Below are 24,201 nucleotides of genomic sequence, written 5' to 3'. Positions count from 1 at the left end.
TTTTTTCTTTTTTTTAAGATTTTATTTATTTTTAGAGAGGGAAGGGAAGGAGATAGAGAGAGAGAGAAACATCAATGTGCGGTTGCTGGGGGTTATGGCCTGCAACCCAGGCATGTACCCTAGCTGGGAATCGAACCTGCAACACTTTGGTTCGCAGCCCGAGCTCAATCCACTGAGCTATGCCAGCCTGGGCTAATTTTTTCTTTTAAAAACTTTATTTATTTACTTTTAGAAAGAAGGGGAAGAGCCTGGCTGGTGTAGCTCAGTGGGTTGAGCGTGGGCTGCAAACCAAAGTATGGCAGGTTCGATTCCCAGCCAGGGCACATGCCTGGGTTGCAGGCCACAACCCCCAGCAACCGCACAATCATGTTTCTCTCTCTCTCTCTTTCTCCCTCTCTAAAAATAAATAAATAAATCTTAAAAGAAAAAAGAGGGGAAGAGGAAGAAAGGGAGAGAAACATTAGTGTGTGAGAGATATATCCATCAGCTGCCTTTTGTACACCCTTAAATGCAGATCTGGCCCAAATCCCAGACATGTGCCCTGACTGGGAATTGAATCAGTGATCTTTTGGTTCCAAGGCCAGTGCCCAGGTCCTCAATCCACTGAGCCACACCAGCCCAGGCAGGGCCCTGATTTTTAAAAAATTTATTAATTAATTTATTTTGGAGAAGTGCACGAGAGAAACATCCTTTTGCTGTTCCACTCATTTGTGCATTCATTGCCTGATTCTTGTATGTGCCCTCAATGGGAAAGGAACCCACAACCTTGGGCCTGGTTCCTGAATTTTTTCGTTGACTCCTCACTTTCTGTCTTAGATTAGTTCAATTACCATGACATTCATGAAGATATAGGGTAGACACAGGACCAGTGGAGCCTGGGAGGCCTGGACCAAAGCAGCATCAGTATAATTTTTTCTATAGTAAAATAAATGGAAAAACATCTGTAGATGGGTTCATGAAGACTGGTGGATAAGGCTCCCCTGATTGAAATGTTTTAAAAAGATTTTATTTTTGAGACCTGGCTGGTGTAGCTCAGTGTATTGAGCGCGGGCTGTGAACCAAAGTGTCACAGGTTCGATTCCAGTCAGGGCACATGCCTGGGTTGCAGGCCATGACCCCCAGCAACTGCACATTGATGTTTCTTTCTCTCCCTCCCTTCCCTCTCTAAAAAATAAAATCCTTTAAAAAAAAAAGAGGAAGGAGAAAGAAGTTAAAAAAAGATTATATTTTTGGGAAGAGGGAAAGGGAGGGAGAGAGGGAAACATGATGTGAGAAACATGGATTAGTTACTTCTGGCACACGCCGCTACCATACAGAACAGCAACCCAGGCATGTGCCTTGACCAGGAATCCAATCAGTAACCCTTGGCTCTGCAGGACGATGCCTAATCACCTGAGCCACACAAGTAGGCCCTGATTGAAATTTTCAAATGGAAAAAATCAGATTTGGTTCTTCTGTCGGAATCAATAAAACTAAACCTCACTTTATGGGTAATTCTCAAAATAACCATGCAAGGTAGGTACAATATATTTCCCTCCTTTCGCAAAGGCTTAAAGAAGTGAAGCAATTTGCACAGAGTCCCGCGGTGAGGGGCGGATCCAGATGCTATACCCATCCCACAACTAGTGTCCCTCTCCTAATGTCTGGCTAGAGCGCAAAAGCCGCACAGACTCAGAGCTCTTCTGCCGACGAACACCGGTAAGTTCCGGGAGATTGCCCGAAACCCTCAGTGCGCTTGCGCCATCTCGTCCGTGACGTCAACCACTTCGCCCCGCCCCTTCTGGAACGCGGACCGGCGGAGCGGGCTGGCGGCCATTTTGTGAAGCGGCAAAGGTGGTGGTGGCTGGGCTGCTGTAGGCTCCGGAAAGCCGTTCGCGCAGGGGCTGTCGGCCGCGGGGCGGAGGCACTCGCGCGGGGGGTAACTCGGGTCTGGGTTCGGGTGCCGCGCAGCACTCCCCGGTAAGACTCCCGCAGCCCCGGAACGGGCGGGGCTGTGCGGGGCTCGAGCCGCCCCTTGGTGGCCCGGGGCGGGGCCTTCGGAGGCCTCCGATCCCGCGGCAGCGAGCGCCCCACACAAAAGGGTCGGGCACGGCTGCGGGGGCCCTGGGGCGCCACTTGCGCCTCTGAGGCCTGAGTGTGTGCAAGAAGGACGCAAGAGAGATGAGCCTGCATACCGAAGTGGGGAAGAGGCTATAGCGAGGACGCCCCCGTGGTCTGAGAGGGAGGAGGCCAGAGCTGGGTGGCCCAGCGGCCTGCGAACTAACGGGGACTGCAGTGAAACCACACCTGTGTTCCGAGTGAGCAAGATTTTCTATGATCCCAGGGGGGCCGAGATTATAACTACATCTCTGCTCCAAAGTGAGGAGATCGCAGTGAGGACACTCCCTCCAGCCGAAGTGGAAAGGAGGCCCTGTGGCTTACCAGAAAATAGTATAGCTAGGACGTACCTGTGGGGAGGAAGTTGTAGTTGGTACAGCCCTGTAAGACTAGGGAGGAAGTCTTAACTGGCCGAATTCGTGGCCTGAAGGTGGAGGGGGTTGTAGTTGAAATGATTCCAAGGCCCAACGCTGGGGCATGGCTTACCCTCGAGGGTACCCCTTGGAGGACAGCCTCCAGCGCTGGAGGAGGAGGTCCAATGGGATGTGGTCTGGGGGTGCTTTTAATAGAGAGTGAATTTGAGTTTCTCTGGTGAAGGCTGGACGTGCTAGTTTGCAGCCACGTGAAATGGGTGGGAGGAGCTTTTAGGATCTACAGGTTAGTGAAGGGATGGACTCTAGTGCAGAGAAGCTTAGTTGCCGATGGTAAGTGTATGGGATCTATGTGTGCCACCAGTGTGCGCTTTATAGTAAAAGATCTGAGTGACTTGAATGAGGGTGATTCCGGGTTATTCAGCGCTAAACCGTATTCTGGGATTTGTGTACTGAGAGTTGCAGGCTCGTCAGGAGAGATTTCTAGACCCTAAAACCTCCTTTGGCTCCTGGATTCCCAGAGATCAGCTGATGTAAATCGGGGTAGTTGGCAGGAACCGTTCTGTATTATTTAAGATTAGGGTGATGCCATTTAGTATAACTGAAAAAAAATGTGATTGCAACTGAGGGTTTGTTGGCGAGACTTGACGGGAGTATTTCTCAGCACTTGCTTGACTGGTTTAAAATGGTGTCATTTTTGTAAGACGCAGTATTAGCAACGTGAATTGCTTTGAACCTTGTTATCTAGTTTATATTGTTAATGCATTGTAGAGCGTTTACAGTTGAGAAAAATTCTACAAGCCTAGACATACAGGCCTATCTTGTTTTGTTTTGGTTTTTTAATTATAGAAATCTAATACAAGACTGGTTGTACTTGTTTTGAAATTTGGTAGCTTTGATAGAATGGAGGATTTCTGGATTTGTGGAAAGTAATTGTGTTCGGGTATTTTCCAAGAATATTAAAAAGTTGGAAAGAACTGTTACACAGGTGGTTAAAAAATTTTATGGTAATTTTTGAAGAAAATGAAATGTTTAGCGTGTTTATATAAAGCTGAGGATGTGTTTAGTATTGCTGGAAATTTTTTTTTAACGAAACAATGCATTTTTTTATCACCTTACATGCTCGGTCAAATATTTTATTATTTTATGAATTGTAATGCATAATTTCCATTTTTGTTATGTTCATATCTGTTAGGTAAAAAATGTGAAATTTTAGAAGCTATTGTGGTAGTTACTTGGGACATACTGTTCTGTGCTAATACCAGTGTACTTCAGGCTTTTTCACTTTCTTCGACATGCCAAATGTTTTGATTGTTGCATATTGAGAGTTCGGGGGCTGTTGGTAGAATTTTTAGATGTGAAACTTGATTTTGTGGGCCAGTATGTTCTAGGTGCTGAAATCCAGTGACAATTTTATACTCTTTATTCTGTCATTTAGTTGAGATGAATATTTTTTGCAGCTGTTACAGGAAGAAGTTCTAAGTGTCAGTAATGGTTGCACGAAAGATGTTTTTAGATATCCAGTCCGAAAATGCAAGGACTGTTGTACAATTTTGTATCTCTTGCCTGGCCCACAAGTACTTAATAAATGTTCATGGAATAAATGAATATTGTTAAATGTTTTAGGTAAGCAGAAAAATAACCTAATTTATAGTTTTATCAGTTTTTACTACCACCACCCATATACCTTTTGGCTTTCAGAGTTTAGTTCATTAAATTTGTAGCCAGGTTTTAAGTCTTAAGACCAATAGTGAGGGTGAATGTTGTCTGCTAGGTTAGAAGTAATATTGTTACTTTGAAGTGTAAATCAAGTAAGATAATGAACATTTTTGTTGGTATTTGGGGGGATTGAAAAATAATATTACAGTCTTTTTGGCAGGAGGAATAAATATCTTATTTAGAAATGTCTTTTGCTGCATTTGCGTACTGACTGGGAACGTTGAGTAATGTCTTATCACAGGGTACATCTCCCTGAGTGTCAGAATTGTTTCATTAAGAATGATCCCAGAATCTGAAATGTGATCCATTTGGGGATGGGAACAAAATCAAGTGGATAAACCTGCGTGTCTTTGCTTTTGTAATTCCTACCATAATTTGATTATGCTGTTAATAGTGTTATGCCCATCTAAGGTGAACATTTGAGGGGGTACTGGTTTTTGTTTCTTTTAAATCTGAAGAACTTAACTCTGCTGTAACCTGGTTCTTGCTGATTAAAGATTGTTGGACAAAGTTAAAATTCACCGTTGGGTGTTTATTACCAGATGAAGAGTGGAAATGGTTGAATTCTGGTTTGTGCCTTGGCTTCCTGATAAAAGATGATTATTAGACATTTTACTGTCAAATTCCAAGTAATTGGAATGGCCAGTAAATAAGAAAATCTGTCCTGTCAATTGTTTTTATAGCAGATATTTGTAATTTGCACATGCATGCATATAGCATTCGTAAAGCTGAAGCAAAACAACTGTGTTAGGACTAATTCCTAACATAAAGTGCAAGCAAGAATTTACTAAAGCAGGCTTCTTTAGATCTTCTGAAATATGTATCCAGTGGACTTAATGGCAGATAAGGCCCAGTTTCTCCTTTCCTACTCTTATGCTGTGTGCATAGGTAAAACATGTATTTACATAGAAATGTTTCAGTTTTATCCTAAAATTCACCAAAGTTTAAGATGATTGACTTAAGTAGATTTTTCATTTTGGTATCTGGCATTTAGTTGCTCGCTGACATTTAGAACACAGGAACGAGTAGTTTTCCTGGAAAACAGTGGTACCTTTATTAAATTATTGTGTTCTTCATGAAGTGAGGTGTTGAAAACAAAAGTAGTTAAGTTCTCAGTTTATATACGTTGACTATGTGAAAGTGGAGGTGTAGCGGCACGAGTAGTGAAGTTCTGGTTTCTACCTTGAACTTCCTGTGTACTTTTCTTTGGTATGGGGTGAGATGAACTTTCCCCTGTGCTAAATAGAAATTCACTAATTTATATCTAGGTTGACTTTTATTATTTTCATTTTATCTTTTAGATTGATTTTGTACTGTAAATTGAATAAATAAACCTTGAACTAGGCATCTGATAAGTTCAGCTGAGCCTCAACTTTGTGGAATGAGATGTTTCCTCCTTGTTCCAGTTATTTCCGGCAATACTGTAGAAACTTATGGGAATAAACAGTTTCTTCCCAGATGGACATAAGGTGCTTTCTTGGGTCTGGAAGAGAAGAGGTTAAGGAACTTGTTTCTCTTACCTGTAGGACACTCGTCCTGGCCCCACACCAGATCTTTTGAATTGGAATCTCAAGTAGGGGATCATCTGTTTATCAAGAGTGCTTATCTAGCTGGTTCTTTATTGGCTCATAGCCTTTCCTTAAAGCAAGTTTTTTTTTCTGTTTCACATTTCCCTTTGTGGTCCATTTAAACGATGAATTTGAAAACTCTTTAGACTTCATCAGAATTCGTTTGTACAACATAAAAAGATTAATACAATGCTGTGGGTTTTTGAAAGCATCGTTATGAGATATTTGCATAGCTTTTTGTGGCAAAACAATCTCACTGTTGTATAATTTGAGTAGTTATTTAGAAGATGTTTAGCTTGTCCTTTAGATAACTTTGGAGTAACACTGAAATTTGTTTTAACGTTTTATATTTTTGTGATATTAAGCTCACTGATGGTTCTTGATCTTGAAAGGTAGTAGTTAAAAATGAGCCTCATTCTAATAGTATTCTGTTGATAATTTTCATGCCTAAAAGTAACAATTTTCTTCTACTTTGTTTCTCTGAATTAAAATAACGATCTTTTCAGTATAGTTGTCTAGTCACTTGGTCATTTATATTGCTTGTGAATTCCTTAACTTTGCCAGTTTTGGAAAAATTCCAGTGAAAGATGATCTGTTTTTACTTTGGGAAGTACTGTTAATATGGCAGCTGTTTTTAGGGAGTTTAAAAAATAAGTTTCTTGGGACTGTTAGGGTGTTCGAAGAAGAAGCACTTTTCCATAATGTTTTGAACTTAACTGGTTTTAACTAGGAATTAGTCCTTTTTGCCAGATCTGTCTCTTTGTTTATGTTTTTTGGTGTTTGATGCTATTTTGGTGCAAAGGAAAAATATATTGAAAGATTAATTGCAGTAATTTCCATGAGTACCCTTGAATTGATTGATTAATTTGTCCAGGAACTGGTATTGTACAAACTTGTTATTGTGCTTTTTCATCAAAAATTGTTGGGAACCTGAGAAAATAGGTCATAGTTGGACTTGTGATACAGAATTTTCAGTACTGGTTTAATCAAGTGATAAAAGCAATTACCAGCTGAGAAGTTGAGAGTTTTATGACTGTGTTAGTTTTTATCTATTCATTCTTGGACTAATTTGTGACACATTCTTGATGTATGTAAATATGTAATGTTTTGAGAGATACTCGAATCTGAAAGCAATACCGAATAATAAGCATGTGTAGGATTTTGGTACATGTCTTTTTCTTCTTCAATTTATTTTTTTTATACATTCTAATGAAGTACTCTGGTTTCAGACTCACTCGCCTTGGTAATGTACAGTTCAGTGTGGCCTGTGCGTGTTTTGTGTTTCCTGCATTGATTTTTGCCTCCGTTTATTCTCTATTGCAGTCTAAAAGTTGGTTTTAATTGGTTGCCCACAGGATTGACTTGGCCTCTACTTCTTGTTAAGAAAATACATCTCTTGTTTTATCAGGTAAGAGATTTTGAATAGAGGGTATGTTTTTATACTGAATAAAATGAGATAGCTAGTTTATTAAGTAACATGAAAGTATGTGTAGTAACTAAACTGTGGGTGTTTTGTTGTGTTTCTTTTTTTTTTTTTTTTTTTTTTAACAAGCTCATCTGAGGGATGGGGGTGGGATAGATTGGGTACCATGGTGGAGGAACAGTTGTTGCTTCCTTTGGGGGTCAGTTTTATATGGATGCATTTCTCCTGAATTCCTGATTACTAGGCAATAAGTAGCTGTTTCTTACCTCAGTAGCCTTTAGACTAGTTACAAATACAGGTGCTTGTTATTGGCGTGGTTTTTAATATTCCTTAGGGGTATAGGTATAGATAATGAGTGATATGTTTTAGAATACAAATTTTGGCTTTAATGGAACCTCAGTGATTGGAATCTAACCCTCTCATTAAATAATTAAGGTAGGCTCCAAACAGGTTGAAATGATTCAAACAGGTACTTAGTAGCAGAATAGCAGACCTTCATATTTTTCAGAACCTAAAAACTTTTCATTTTCAGATGGTTTTATGAATAAATCTTGTGCTGTTTTGGTTTAATCCTCAGCTCTTTTCTAACTGGTAATCTGGGCAGATTTTGAATATCATATTTTCATGTGTGCCTTCTACAGACTTTCACTAAATCCCTTTTCTTAGCCGCAAATGGTTTGAAGACTTACTGTGTATGTCACTTTAATTTTTGTGTTCTTGGGACCATATCAAATCCCTATTTTTATTGTCTTGATGTAGATTAGTCTTTCTCTCAAGTTGTTGTGGGTACCTGGAGTACCCGTGATGTTCCCCCTGTATATAGTGATGAAATGATTAAGCATTTTTTTTAATTGAACAGGAATGCTGTCTCAGTTTTGCTCACATATAGCCAATATTCTAGAGTCAGTAAGGAATGAGAATTTGATTTAATGATTTGGGAGCTTCTTAATGAATTTCCTGATAGACTGCTAAATAGTAAAATAAGGAGAAAAAGTCTGTTGGTGTAATCATTTTTTAGTATATTTCTTGTTGACTCTTGCCAGATCAGTTATAAAAACTTCCTCCCTCTGCCCAGTTTCTGGTGTTTTATAATGGTCTCATAAAGAGCATTTTCTGTTTGCCAGTCTCCATCTTTCAGGATTAAATTTGAAGTTGGCGTGTGTGTGTGTGTGTGAGAAAACTGTCAGAGCCAAACAACATATCTTTTCTGTATAGCAATCATAACATTGAGCTATAATTACAGGTTTTTTGCATTGAATTGGTATTTGTATAATATTTAACTTTGAAAGACTGCTTTCATAGGTTTGTAGAGTTAGAGCTTGCAACAGGAAACTTTGCTCTTCTAGTGTTCTCATTTGAGAAGATAAAACCAAAGTTTAAATACTTTATAATTCCCCTGAGGTCACAGAGCCAGTTTAACAGGTTTTTATTTAAAAGTTGATTTTTAAGATGGCTTGGGCAACACCTTATGTTGTTGGCCACATAAAGTTCAAATTAATATTTTTTCTAGTGCCAAGAATTTGTTTCGTATCACTTTACAAAGGCCTGTCATTGGCATTTACTTTCAGCTGCTGTAAGAACTGAAATACTAAAATTTTACTTAAATCTTAGGAGAAACTTTTCTTTTTATTAGATCAGAATGGACACTAAGGAGATCAGTGTGCACCCAGAAATTCCACAGGAGTTATGTTGGGCCAGAAACTATAGCAATCACTGAATAAAGTTCATACCCGAGCTCTAAAACAAAAAGCAAAACCCAAAAATACTTCTTTTTTATTATTGGCCCTTCCCTATGGGAAAAACAAGACTTTTTTTTAATGGAGGGTTTGGGAATGAGTCTTTGGACATGAATTTTAATTAAAACAGCCATGGTGAATGGCACTAGAACCAAATTCTACTTTTTGAAATGATGAAAATAGGTAGCTAAGGTTTTGGCTATTTTATTTAGCATTTCTTTTGGATTCTTAGCAGGTATTAGCCTTGTTTGTAAAGTAATTTTTTTAATTAATTTAGTTTTAGAGAGAGGGGAATGGAGGGAGAAAGGGAGGAAGAGAAACATCCATGTGTGAGAGATACATTGATTGGTTGCCTCTCCCACGCCCCCAACTGGGGACCTGGCCTGCAACCCAAACATGTTCCCTGACTGGGAATTGAACTGGCAACCTTTTAGTTCTCAGGCTGGCGCTCAGTCCACTGAGCCATACCAGCCAGGGCTGTAAAATAGTTTAAAAATTTTTTTAATTGATTTGAGAGAGGAAAAAACACTGATTTGTTGCCCCCCTTATTTATGCATTCATTGGTTAATTGTTGTATGTGCCCTGACTGAGGATCAAACCCGCAACCTTGGAGTATCAGGACAGTGCTCTAACCAACTGAGCTACCCTGCCAGGGCTGTAATAAATAATTTTGTGTTGTTTTCTTTAATAAATGAAGTGGTAAGGCAGATTTAAGAATTTTAGGGTGAAATACGGAGTTAGTTTTCATTTGAGATTTGAATCTACTTTTATGTTATTTGTAATTAATTAGTTTTCTGTTCTGTTGGGTTTTAGATTGAGCCATATAAAATGACACTGCTAATTCTGTGAAGTTGTCAGGTTTATCAGGAGATACTAAGCCAGTTTTAAATACTAACTTGAATGCATCCTTTGCATGTTTTTCCCCTATAGATTGTTAAACTTTGTTCCCTTATTTGACTTATAGTTTTCTTTTAAATCTTAAATCTTACTGAATTGTGGTCTGAATGATGTAATTGGTGATTTACCGACCTGTGGTGCTTTTTTTCCTGAAACTTTTGAGTCTTGGGACTGAACTTCTAATTGTTTCCAAAATCAATTCCTTTTTGAAGTTGAAATTGTCGAGGTTTTCCATTGTAAATGGCACATGATACTCAGTTTTTAGAATATCTAAATTTAAAAACCGACATTGCTTGTGATAGTTTGAGGGACCATTCGAGGGCCTAATGTGGTAGCTGGTCATTCTTGTAGCTAAAAACTTGGTGTGATAAACAGGAGTCTGACCTGGCCGTTGCCTTTTCTCATCTGCAGGTGTGTGTGGTTTCAGCGCAGCATGGCTGTGGTCATCCGTTTGCAAGGTCTCCCAATTGTGGCGGGGACCATGGACATTCGCCACTTCTTCTCTGGATTGACCATTCCTGATGGGGGCGTGCATATTGTAGGGGGTGAACTGGGTGAGGCTTTCATCGTTTTTGCCACTGATGAAGATGCAAGGCTTGGTATGATGCGCACAGGTGGTACAATTAAAGGGTCAAAAGTAACACTATTGTTGAGTAGTAAAACAGAAATGCAGAATATGATTGAACTGAGTCGTAGACGTTTTGAAACTGCCAACTTAGATATACCACCAGCAAATGCTAGTAGATCAGGACCACCGCCTAGCTCAGGAATGAGTGGCAGGGTTAACTTGCCTACAACAGTACCCAACTTTAATAACCCTTCACCCAGTGTAGTTACTGCTACCACTTCTGTTCATGAAAGCAACAAAAACATACAGACATTTTCCACAGCCAGTATAGGAACGGCTCCTCCAAATATGGGAACTTCGTTTGGGAGCCCAACGTTTAGCTCAACCATTTCAAGCACAGCCTCTCCAATGAACACGGTCCCACCACCACCAATTCCTCCAATCCCAGCGATGCCATCTTTGCCACCAATGCCGTCTATTCCCCCGATACCAGTTCCTCCTCCAGTACCTACATTGCCTCCCGTGCCTCCTGTGCCCCCAATCCCCCCAGTCCCTTCAGTGCCGCCCATGACCCCACTGCCACCCATGTCGGGAATGCCACCCTTGAACCCACCACCTGTGGCACCTCTACCTGCTGGAATGAATGGTTCTGGAGCACCTATGAATCTGAACAATAACTTGAACCCTGTGTTTCTGGGTCCACTGAATCCTGTTAACCCTCTCCAGGTGAATTCTCAAAGCAGTGTGAAACCACTTCCCATCAACCCTGATGATCTGTATGTCAGTGTGCATGGAATGCCCTTTTCTGCGATGGAAAATGATGTCAGAGATTTTTTCCATGGGCTCCGTGTGGATGCAGTGCATTTGTTGAAAGATCATGTAGGTCGGAATAATGGGAATGGATTGGTTAAGTTTCTGTCCCCTCAAGATACATTTGAAGCCTTGAAGCGAAACAGAATGCTGATGATACAACGCTACGTGGAAGTTAGTCCTGCGACAGAGAGACAGTGGGTGGCTGCAGGAGGCCATATCACTTTTAAGCAAAGTATAGGGCCCTCTGGACAAACCCATCCCCCTCCACAGACACTACCCAGGTCAAAATCACCCAGTGGGCAGAAGAGGTCAAGGTCAAGATCACCACATGAGGCCGGTTTTTGTGTTTACTTGAAAGGTCTACCATTTGAAGCTGAAAACAAACATGTCATTGATTTTTTTAAAAAGTTGGATATTGTGGAAGATAGTATTTATATCGCTTATGGACCCAATGGGAAAGCAACTGGTGAAGGCTTTGTGGAGTTCAGGAATGAGGCTGACTATAAGGCTGCTCTGTGTCGTCATAAACAATACATGGGCAATCGCTTTATTCAAGTCCATCCAATTACTAAGAAAGGTATGCTAGAAAAGATAGATATGATTAGGAAAAGGCTACAGAACTTCAACTATGACCAGAGAGAAATGATGTTAAATCCGGAGGGGGATGTCAGCTCTACCAAAGTCTGTGCTCACATAACAAATATTCCATTCAGCATTACCAAGATGGATGTTCTTCAGTTCCTAGAAGGAATCCCAGTGGATGAAAATGCTGTCCATGTTCTTGTTGATAACAATGGGCAAGGTCTAGGACAGGCATTGGTTCAGTTTAAAAATGAAGATGATGCACGTAAGTCTGAACGCTTACATCGTAAAAAACTTAATGGGCGAGAAGCTTTTGTTCATATAGTTACTCTAGAAGATATGAGAGAGATTGAGAAAAATCCCCCTGCTCAAGGAAAAAAGGGGTTAAAGATACCTGTACCAGGTAATCCTGCAGTTCCAGGAATGCCCAATGCTACAATCCCCAGTGCTGGAATGCCCAGTGCTGGAATGCCTAATGCCGGAATGCCCAATGCCGGAATGCCCAATGCGGGAATGCCCAGTGCCGGAATGCCTAGTGCCGGAATGCCCAGTGCTGGAATGCCCAATGCGGGAATGCCCAACGTTGGAATGCCCAATGCGGGAATGCCCAGTGCGGGAATGCCTAGTGCAGGAGGTGAAGAGCATGCCTTTCTGACTGTAGGATCTAAGGAGGCCAATAATGGGCCTCCATTTAATTTTCCTGGTAATTTTGGTGGGCCAAATGCCTTTGGGCCACCACTGCCTCCTCCAGGATTAGGAGGGGCCTTTGGTGATGTTAGGCCTGGTATGCCTTCAGTTGCAAATAGTGGTTTGCCTGGTCTAGGACTGGATGTTCCAGGTTTTGGAGGTGGACCAAATAATTTAAGTGGGCCAGGATTTGGAGGGGGCCCTCAGAATTTTGGAAATGGCCCTGGTAGCTTGGGTGGTCCCCCTGGCTTTGGGAGTGGCCCTCCTGGTCTTGGGAATGCTCCTGGCCATTTGGCTGGGCCACCAGCCTTTGGGCCAGGGCCGGGGCCGGGACCTGGCCCAATCCACATTGGTGGTCCCCCTGGCTTTGGATCTAGTTCTGGAAAACCAGGACCAACAGTAATTAAAGTGCAGAACATGCCCTTCACTGTGTCTATTGATGAGATTTTAGATTTCTTTTATGGTTATCAAGTGATCCCAGGCTCAGTTTGCTTAAAATACAATGAGAAAGGTATGCCCACAGGTGAAGCCATGGTGGCCTTTGAATCTCGGGATGAAGCCACAGCTGCTGTCATTGACTTAAATGACAGACCTATAGGTTCACGGAAAGTAAAACTTGTCTTAGGATAGCTGTTCACATCAATTCTTTGTAGGGTAGATATTCCTAGTGCTGTGATTAATGCATCCAGATTGTTTTCCTAGTATTTCCAGGATAGAGCCTGTGGATTGTTTCACTTGCATATAGATCGGTTTCCATAACATAGAGCATTGGTTGACTGTTTACAGAAGACTCACTACCCGGATAAACATTGCTGTATGTTAAAGTAAAACTGTCTGGAGAGAACAAAAAAATGATTTTGGCGTACCATTAGAGAAACAATTTGTAAAATTCAAATGATAGCATAAAGTTTATCAAGGAGTCTAGATTGGTTTTGTTTTGTATTATATATGGGATGAAGAAAATAGAATTGTCAATAGAGCTCATGAAGGGTGTTCTTGCCAGCTGATAAAAAATAGAAGTTGGCTGCTCTTGGAATTTGGTTTAAAGCTGGACAGATTTGCTTTGTTATAGGGTCAAAGCTTTGTCTAAAGTCCTCATTTTCTTTAAATAAAATCTCTGTATACAGATTCACTGTATGTACCTTTATTGCTTTTTGAGGGTTCTTGCTGTATAGACAGTCCTGCTTCTGAAGTTGCTGCTTTGTTTGCCTAATTGACTCATTTGTAAATGAGTAGAACTGTTTTGTTGTTTTTTTTTTTAATATAAAGCTCCACATTTGGTTTATGCTATAACCTTGAACTTTGATTTCTAATGTCACACTTAAAACTGTGTGGAATAAGACTTTGCCACAAAATAAAATTAATGGAGTTCTCTATCTACCAGAGCCTTTTTGGTTTGACCATCAACTTTTAGTTCAGTCAGTTTTTAAAAAGTTCATGTTGTTTGGATGACATCAAAAACTAGAAACTACTTTTAATAATCATTGTTTAAAATTCCTGATTTAAAGTCCTGTCTGATGGACTAATGTTCTGGCAATTTCTTTCTATCCCAAGTTTATGTGAAATTTTGGCCTATAACCAGAGTCCATTTATAAGAAAGAACATTGTTATAACTAGATTTTTAAAACTGAAGTTGAAATTGTTAGCTGTGTTACAGAATAAAAAATCTATAAGCTGGTTTGTAGATTGGTATGCACTGAATCCTGTTACTTGGAGGCTTTTGGTCTAGTTGTTTGATCCAGGAGCCTGTTTACAAAAAATCTTCAGAGTATAAGTGCAGCTGCCAGAGAGGAAAGAATTGAGACTTCCTGCCCTTTTCATACTTTTGTCTTTGGCATTCAGGGCACTAAGGCAGGAGGGCCATATGGGTTCTGGTTGGTAAATGTCCGTGTCATGAGAACATTGGCCTTACAACATCCTGCTCACTGCCACAAAGGCTCTACTTACGGTTACTTTCCTTAGTTAAAATGCTCTAAAGAGGTGTACCATATAAACATGGAATAGGAGATTCGTGACATATCATGAAAAACAAATTTTGTCTTTTACATGGGCGTCTTTCTTGGTTTAAAACATCCCCAACATTTCTTACAAATCAATGTACTTACGAAGGGATCAGCCTTTTAAAAGAAGTATTTTGGGGGGGGGGTGCCTTTTTCGTGTTGCAAGTCAGTGGAACGCTGAAGTACAGCATTGTGTAATTTAGAGTTAACAGTGGCAACAGTTTCATTTGTGCGATATGATTTGGAAAGCCTTTTCATCACAACAATCCTAGAGGATTGACAGTGTAGGAGTTTTGTTTAGGGAAAGGACTGGCTAGACTTTCAAAAAAACATGGCTGTGTTGTGGGTCTTGAAAATTCATGAATACAAATTTGCTTTGACAGATAACTAGATACTGCCTCTTCAACTAAAAAAAAAAAGTAATATGATGTCTGTATATGATGTTCAATTTAAATTTTCTGTTAAGTAATCATTTCTTATTCCAAGGACAGAGTTCAGAAAACTTCAGCACTGTTTAGAAGTTTTATTTCAAATGCAGATTATTTTCCCCAGTGGAAAGTTGACTTTTTATTTTAGAAAACTGGGTTGTGTGGAAATGAAAGTCCTCTGTCTTTTTTCACAATTTATTTTGGTTATATGTTCGTACATTCTTATTAAATATTTCGTATACTTTATTGCAACTCTTTTGTTATTTCTACATCTTAGATAAATGCTGAAAAGGAAAACTTGATTTTGTTTATCAAATTAAATAAATTAAGAAAATAGTGGTTGTGTAGACATTGGAGAGAACTGTTTCATATTTGGTTGACTCACAACAGTGCTTTTCTTGTTGTGAAATGTAATTAAATGCTTTGCCCTTTGGAACTTGATTTTTGTGTGAGACTTACTACATATTACCTAGTGCTAACTGCTAAGCATACTGTTTATCTTGTGCTGGGCATTGAGTTTGAGGGTTTTTTTTAATTCTTAAAATATATTCTGTGAAACTATACATACCTATTTTTTGCACTTTTTCTCATATGGACTAGGTTTTGGGTGATAATGAATTTACCTTTACTTATTTGCTTTGTATGGTATGAAGGATTTGTAAAGCTTTGCTCAAAGTTGTGTGCATTTGTAAACACTATCATATTTACAATTTTATGTGTAAATTTTATTGTCTGTTTTGGTGATTAATATTAATGGAAGAGAATATTTTCCATTAGGTCTATTCTCATTCCCCCCATGGCCCTGGCTGAGGGTTTTTGTTTTTTGCTTTTTATTTTTATTTTTTAGTTTAAAGGATTAGAGAAATACACAAAATGTATATTTTATAAGCAAACAAAATTGTGAACTTTTTCTGAACTATAGTGAAACATCATTCCTAAGCAAAATTTGGAGAAGTGTTTTGTGTTTACACTGTAGTTTGGATGTACAATTACTAGCGGCTTTTTTTTTTAATGCAACACTGTTAAGTGAAATGTAGTTCCTAGCGTTATGCTCCAAGTTGTCAAAGTATTGGCAGTAAAATTGCTTTATATTTCCATTAGGAAACTTTTTATTCAAAATTTCAGAGAGTAATATTTAGCATAATTGTGTCAGTCTTAAGCCACTGAATGAAAATCTAGGGCTGTGTATGGACGTAAGCAAACATTTTTTGAGTGGGAAATACCTTGGATAAAAATAAGGATGCATAAAATTCTTAATGAAACTCATAGTCCCTTTTATTGGATTCTTCATTGCGTGCAGGTGCAGGTCAAGCATTTAAAAATAAATCTACACATCGATTTCAAGAACACTTAAAAAACAAGTAAAGAAAATATAAAATTGCTGCTAGTCAAATCTTCTGGAAAGAATTTCTGGCAGTGATCACTTTTAAAATTATTTACCGCTCTTGCAAAATTACCACATTTAAATTATTTTACTGACAGTTCTATAGTGCTCCATACTTTAGAAACCAAACACAATAAAATGACTTGTTGCCAATATGGCCAAAACTTGCCAGCAAATACTGCCTTGGCATCATTCAGTAGAAGTTTTTGTTTATAAAGATGAAGTCTTGGATACTGTTCAATAAACTTATCACAAAATAAAACAGCCTGATGCTTTTAATGCTTTAACTGCACAACAGGACTCTAATGAGCTATACTATCAGGTTTTTTTGTTTTTTTTTTTGTTTGTTTGTTTAAAACACCTGAAAATAATTTTATGCCTTTGGAAAGGTGGATTTGGTGATCTTGGAGGTAACAATTGTTGCTTATCCATGTCCACTAATGCAGAAGTGTGGAAAGAAGAGGATACCTGGAACAGCAGGGAGGAAACTTGATTCTAGGTCAAATCTGTGGTATTCACCCTTTAAGACTTTTATTTTATTATATGTATTTTGTTAACAAGCCCAGTTCATTATGTGGACTCAACTGGAAACCAGATGCTCCTTTTCCCAAGAGTCTTAAAGGGGGCTGTGAATTCTTTGGGGGGTGGGGGGAACCTGATTATTTTCGGAAATGGGAAAAGAAATCTTCAGAATACATTGTCAATTGCACATACCTCTAAAGCTTTGTTTTTCTTGTATATTTATTTGGTTTTTGCATTAGTGTATGTGAGGTGGGGAAGAGGAAAGAGGAATCAAAAATATTGCTGCTTTCTGGCATTGATGTTCTGGTTTTGTTCCTTCCACATTTGTTCAACTACTGAAAAAAAAAGCAAATGAAAAATTTTCATGAACTCCACGGCGTTCTTTTAAACAAAAAAAATCTGGATTGGATTTGCGGAGAAATTTGTGAGCTATTCCTTTTAATCAAAGCTCTTGAAAAACATTTATTACAGTTTTTATCTTTATCATGAAAGAATTTTAGCCTGTATTTGGGTTTGAACACTCAGCTTGTATTAGCTGGGTTTAGACTAGACACTTAATTTTGGGTAGTTGCTGAGATGTTTTAAAATCACGAAGGTTCAACTAAGCATTTGCAAAGTCGAAGAGTGAGAGCAGCTGCCTACTGACATCCAGAATGGCCTTTACCGTTTTAAAGGGGTGAACTGTGTGCTAGTAAGTCCTTTTCTTGCTCAGAAGAGGTTACTCACTTGTGTTATTCATTGTTCATTTTTCATCTTACAGCAGAAATAGTTTATCAATTATATGCATTGTCACCATTCTCCTCAAAAGCAGGGCTTTTATGGGATATGGTAGAACGAAAACTTAAGGCTATTCTTTTTAATTAAAAATTGGACTTTAGTATCATCTTTTTAACATGAAATCTGATCAGTTATTGTAAAATGTTCTGGAAAAAGTTTTCTGGTGGTATCCTCTGATGATCTAGTGACTTTTCGGGGAAAACCTGTTCACCAACATAAGCAGGTTCAGCTCCTACTGCTCAGGTAAATGTTAATTCTTTGGTGTTCTTGGATTTATTCTTAGTGCCTTGAGCTACTTTGCGCCAGGGGATTCATAAGCATCCTAGAATTGGCTTTTTCTGGATCGCCATAACTAGCAACAAGCAAGTAAAGTGGCACTGCTTTTCTACATACTGCTGTGCTACTAAAGAGTCCAGAAGGAGCAAAAAACTACCAGATGTAAGCATTCCAACCCGAAGGAAAGAAGGCAGCACTCTAAAAATCTGGGGGTAGGAAATAGTGCTTGGGAAATCTCATTAAGTATATTCCTTGAATTTTATCAAGAGGCCCTGGGACCACCTCCCAGTGAAAGTGTCCACAAGTCATACAGACTAAGTGAACACCAGTTGTAGAGAAGTGGTTAAATGGCACGGCCAAGCATCAGAGTTGCCACCTGAGCTGTTCGGGACATCTGGACTCTGACTTTAGAAACTTAGTAGTTTCAAGTCATTATTCCTAATGGATAACTGAGGCTTGCTGTTTTGTGTTGAGAGAAGGAGGAGGTGACTATTTGGGGAAAATAGAGCCATGACCAGCATAGAAGTGAGTTCAAAGGCGTTGAATAAGCATAATATCCCAAAAGTGAGCTCTGCTGTATTAAAAACAGGTGTTTCATTCCCTCTCCATTCTAATGCCAGGTTTTCCTTTTTACCTGCTTATATAGTAAGTCTGCTCGTAACCAGGATATGAGTTTTACTTAGACCAAAGCCCCTAGCCTGCTATCTCTGTAGCCCTCACTTCCTAACTGGGGTGAAGGAGGCATGAATTCAGTCACAGCTCTTGATTAGTGAATATTTGTCATTTAGGCATTTGTGCTATTTATCAAATGTTAAACCACATTGGGCTACCACAAGTCACCTGTTAGTCCCCACAGATGGGAAAAACTTAGATTGCTATGTGAGGGGTTTTAAGTCATACCAGCTGTGCAGTTGCTGATTTTCTCATTTTCCTTTTCCACTTGGAAGTGAGTTAATGCCACCCTCAACTATACTCCCTCACACATTGGGTTGCAATACAGAGGATCATGTCCTTTATACATAAACTCCCTTCTGTGTGCGGGTATATGGGACCAACAGGGCCTCTGCTATGGGTCTGACTAAAGTGGAAACACATGCACCTTTTCCTGCTGGAGCAGATACTGCCAATTGCCTCTGCTTCTATGACCATTGAATTGACAGGTTGGAATTGGAAACATCTATTGCCTTCAAGCTTTTCAGATAATTTCGTGTGGATGTACAGCCTCAGCCATAGCTGTAACCCTTGCTAACTGTTTTTCGAGCCGTGTTGTACACCTAGTACTTAGATCCTGTGGTGGAAAAGGAAGCAAAATAAGGTACCTGTTTTTAAAGGCGTGAATGTCTTAAATTACATAAGTAAATGTGCCGTTGTACATGTGTGAGATACACTTAATGTCCCACAGGAACTATATAAAGGCTTTCCTGGCCAATTGCTAAATGGTCAGAGAGAAAGAAATAAGTGTAATGGGAGCATTGTTTGCAACCTGAGGGAATTGCGATGCCTAACCGAGGTTCTTGGGGAGGCAATGTGTTAATTTAGTAAAGTGAGGTGATTAATAGTGTGAGGGAACTCAGTGGCACCCTCTAGAATGGCGCTTGTCCTGGCAGCTCCTGAAGTTGTCCTGTTTAATAGCATGGTCTGAGGTCCCCATGGCCTGGGGCGTTGGGGTAGTCAGCAGGAAAGGGTTGGTTCTAGGGGCATCCTGGCCTAGCAGAGGGGCAGAACCTTTCATCTCTTTATTAACCTTTTTGACTAGCTGCCAGATACCACTTTTTATAAATCCTCTAAGACATTCAGAAATACTCCATAATTAAGTGAATTTCCCCATCGATTTAATCTTGTATGCAAAGTTGACTACCTGGAGTTCATTCTAAGTTTTGGATCGGCTCAATACAGAGTTTAGTTTTTCTGTATGAGGTGTCAATATTTTGGTCCTTGTCTAGACCAGTGCTGTCCAATAGGATTTTCTCCAATGGAAGTATCCATTACTTCCATAAAAGTGCATTACCATAAAAGTGCATTATATGCACTAATATGGTCATTATTTGCCACAGTAGCTACTGTTAAATATAAATAGCCACATGTGGCAGGTGGCTACTGTATTGAACAGCAACAAAATTTTCCATGTTGTATGTTGGGGGTTTTTTGTTAGCACTGTCCAATAGAAATGAGTCACTTGATGTCAGTTAAGTTTTTCTAGTAGCCACATTAAAAATATCAAAAATAAAAAAGTGGAATTAACTTTAATAATATATTTAATTCAGTAGATCTGAAATGTTACCTTTTCAATACATAATAAAAAATTGTTGAAGTAGTGTATACTTTTTTTGTATTAACTTTTCAAAATACAACATGTATTTAACACCACATTGTGGTTTGAACTAAGTATATTTCAAGTGCTCAATACTCAGATGTGGCTAGGAGATACTCTTTTGGACAGCATGCTTTTATATTTACAAAGTTATTGCCTGTCATTTCTCTCCTATTTCTGTTGCCTCTTTTCAGCTGTTTTTTAAGTATTTGAATTTGGTTGCATTCCTCCTAATGTTTCCCCCTCCTACTGTGTTTGTAGTGTTTTTAGAGAACTTGTCTCAGTTACCTCTCTCACGGTCCACATGGGCGGTTAAGTAGGGGAGAGTTTCTTTAAAGCTAATCCTGCACTAGAAGCAGTGGAACCACAATCTCCCCCACCCCACACCCCATCCACAATGGCAGATGGGCAAATGTGTCTGCAGTGTAGTTTCCCTATTGTTGAAATCCTCCCTTTTTTATTTCTCAGCTTCCCTTACCTACACATTCTGAAGAGTAACTTATGTTAAGAACTTCTGTGTATCCCAAGTGAATTTATTCCAGTGAAAAGGGCTAGCATGAACAGTAGGTAGGTTTATTTTCTAAGGGCTCTGATCTGCTTTTGTTCATTCGCTCAGCTCCTTTTGTGCCATAGGCCATATTGCGCACTGGAGACACACGTTCTTGATCCCCTTGCCCTGGCGGTAGATGCTCAGGAAGGTGATCTAGTACTGTTGTCTTAGACACTCAAGCAACAGAGAGGCAGGGGGTCTCGTTAAAAGAAGGTACTCTGAAAGAATGTGGATCCCAGCAGGGCAGGATGGGGGCAGAATTGGCTGCCCAGTAGATGTTCTTTGAAATACATTTTCCTGAGGTGAATACTACTTTATTTGCAGTATTTGTGCTTTTTAAAGTTTATTCTTTTGATAAAGTCCTATATTTCTGGAGTCCAGCAACTCTTCCATTCCTGCCCTGGTGGTCAAATAGGGAGAAAGAGTGGTGGATGCAGAAGCATTTTCCGTCTGTGTGCAAGGCTAGTTATACGACATCGGAAGAGGCCACATGAGCCTCGTTGCTCTTTAGTGACCAAGTGGACTTCAAATTGGACTGGATTATAGGGTATGAGCTGTTGTTAAAATGGATGGATGTAGAGATCCCATTCTCAGGGAATCAGGTTGTAGTTCATCGATTACTGTGTCACAGGACTAGTCATTTCCTTTGGCCAAAGTTGTCTACAAAATGAGATTAAATTAGATAAGCTCGTTCTATCCAGTTTTATGCTGTGATTCTATGAACCCAGCCATTCTATTTCTTTACGGAAATTACTGAATTTGAACCTTAAGAGAGGTCATTGGAACTCAAAACTTGGGGCTTGCTACTTGCTTTACTGCTTTTTCTGAGTGTAATAGCAGTCCTACGGTGCAGTTTGAAAATTTCATTAGGAGACAGAAAAGGGTCTTCATTTCTTCAGTTAGGTCATCTGGAACAGGCAGACCAGAGGCATTCCTCCTGCGTGTCCCATGAACCAAAAGTAGCTGATACTGCAAAAAGATCCTTTTTAAATCCTCACCTGAGGATACATTTTTATACTGCTTTTAGAGAGAGAGGGAGAGAAACATGGATGTAAGAAGCAATGATTGGTTGCCTCCCAATCACACCCCTCACATCAGGGATTATACGTGCCCAGACCAGGAATCAAAACTACAACCTAAGTATGTGCCGTAATCAGAAATCAAACCTGCAGCCTTTCAGTTATGGTATGATGCTCCAACTAACAGCCACACTGGCCAGGGCAGAAGGATCCATTCATAAGCACTAAGTGTAGCAGTTAACACACATTGGGCTACCTTGTGTCAGATGGTGCACTTTTCATGGTTGGGCTCATTTAATCTTCACAACAACCCTGTAAAATTGGCATCATTATTATTATCATCCCTGCTTTACAGATGGGGAAATCCAGGCAAAGAGTAGCAAAGTAATTTGCCCAAGATTTTATTGATAGCAAGGGGTGAACAGAGATCATTCTGTCAAAGTCTGCTTGCCTGTGGTAATTCTATAGGCAGAGCCCCTCCCTCAGCTGTTCCCTGTCTTTCCCTGACTTGGGGGAAAGGTTCAGGAGGCCACTGGCAGCACTTCTATGTCAAGGGTCTTGACCCTGCTGGGGAAGGGATTCCAGCCTTGTTCTAGTTTTCCAGTGTTTATTCTGAAGTATGCAAGTGGAGGTTTTGTGTAGCACATTGAGTCATAGGGCAGAGAGAAACTCCCATTCCTCTTGTTGGAACACCACGTGTTCCTCCTTGGTTTGCTTCCTTCTGCATATTCAATTCTCTACACAAGCTAGGTTTTTTAGTTCAACCTTGGATGTGCCTTAAGGGGACATTGGAGTTGGATCAGTGGTTTCTAATTTTTTGACCATCACAGAATATAACAGGGTGGGAAACCCTGTGACAGTTTGTCATATCTCCCCACTTTTCACTTTTTGTGTGAACATGCACATTTTAAGCTTTATGGTATTGCCAAATACTACATGGCACCTGGAGTTTTTTGTTTTTTTGTTTTTTTGTTTTCAAAGATGTCCTTATTCAGTAGCAGATCTTCAATTCTTTTTTTTTTTTAATTTTTTAAAAGATTTTATTTATTTATTTTTAGGGAGGGAAGGGAGGGGCAGAGAGAGAGAGAGAGAGAGAGAGAGAGATCAATGTGCGGTTGCTGGGGGTCATGGCCTGCAACCCAGGAATGTACCCTGGCTGGGAATCGAACCTGGGACACTTTGGTTCCCAGCCCGTGCTCAGTCCACTGAGTTACGCCAGCCAGGCTGGAGTTTTTAGTATTATATGGAGTTAAACCAAATTATTGCTTAAATTTTTCATTTAGAAATAAAATTTTAGTAGCCGTCATGTGTGAATAAAGAATGTGTCATTTTATAGTAACAATTTGCATATTTGGTTCAGTTTGTGACTTATGAGGACTGTTAGTTTGTGACCAGTGAGGGCTGCTGATTAAATTTGGGGAATCCCTGAGTTTTAGAGGGAGAGACAACTGAAAAAAAATTTGTCTACCTTCTCCATGTCCTTTGAGGAGGCAGAGTAGGAAGGAAGAATGGTGGTGGTGGGCACAGTTTTTCTTTCCAATCTTATGGGGAAAAAAGTATTTCATGGGTCGTGTTCTGTCCATTGTGAACCTATGGAGAATTTCCTGAGCGGCTTTCAAGACTTGATCCAGCTTCTTACCTGCGCTGGCCTATCAAGGTAGGCAACGGGAGTGTGAGCATGGCTTCGGTTTGTTGAAGGAGTGCTCCTGCCACCCAGACACTGGGGCTCTTCCTCCTCGAAGCCGGAATTGACAGCTGGCGAGTCTTTCCTTGTTAGGTTTTTGTGGGAATATAAGAGGGCAATGTGATTCCTGATGAGTTTCACCTCAGCTGGCACTGAATTGAATCCAGGAGAAAAGACCTGATCTTGGATTTATGAAGAGCAGAATTAGAATCTCCCAAGGCAGAGACGAGTATGATGGGCAGAGTGCTCCCTGTTGGCAGAGTGGGATTCCCTATCAACAGCATTATGCTGGTAGACAGGCTAGCTGGGTGAAGAGAAGCCCTGATTTTTTATCAGTTATCAGTTTCTATGGTTTAAAATTACCAAGGCCATCTACTTAAAAAATTTCTTAATACTTAACAGTTGTCTCTTGGAAACTATAAAGCTTGCTTTAGCACACGCCCTGAGGTGTTTTGAATTTCCATTATGTGCACAGGTTTGTGCTGCGTGACATAGTAGATGCTGAAGCAGCAGCTAAAGTTCATTTCATTGACAGGCAAGGAACTGGAAACATTGACAATATAACTGTGGCATGGATTGAGTATAGTAGTCCAGAGTGAGACGCTTAGTGCTGGTGAGATTGTGGTAAGGGCATGTGAGAGTGAGGCTTTAAGGATCGTTAATAGTTAATACTTACTGGTAATAATAGTACTAGACTCTGTATAAGCACCTTGCATTCACTATTTATATAAATCTTCAGAAATAGATAATATTACCCACTTTACACCTGAGAATCTTGAGGCTTAGAGA

General features: G+C 39.8%; 1 protein-coding gene across 13 annotated transcripts in view; it reads left to right on the top strand.

The window, feature by feature from the left end:
- Window positions 1-1,796: 1,796 nt before the first annotated feature.
- Window positions 1,797-24,201, top strand: part of LOC114506255 (RNA-binding protein 12) — a 37,518-nt gene continuing 15,113 nt past the window's right edge. For 2 of the 13 annotated variants that reach the window (XM_036009761.1, XM_036009762.1), the window contains exon 1: window positions 7,079-7,163. Coding sequence is in view for 3 of the 13 variants with exons in the window: in XM_036009758.1 (XP_035865651.1) it covers window positions 10,245-13,091 (2,847 nt within the window). In the remaining 10 variants the exon portion in view is untranslated. The other 11 variants (XM_036009758.1, XM_028523847.2, XM_036009759.1 and 8 more) reach the window with 11 other exon arrangements.

This window comes from Phyllostomus discolor, chromosome 9 (genome assembly GCF_004126475.2).
Source record: "Phyllostomus discolor isolate MPI-MPIP mPhyDis1 chromosome 9, mPhyDis1.pri.v3, whole genome shotgun sequence".
Classification (NCBI taxonomy): domain Eukaryota; kingdom Metazoa; phylum Chordata; class Mammalia; order Chiroptera; family Phyllostomidae; genus Phyllostomus; species Phyllostomus discolor.
Note: the sequence above shows the minus strand (reverse complement) of the source record. Positions and strands in the feature narration are given on the sequence as shown.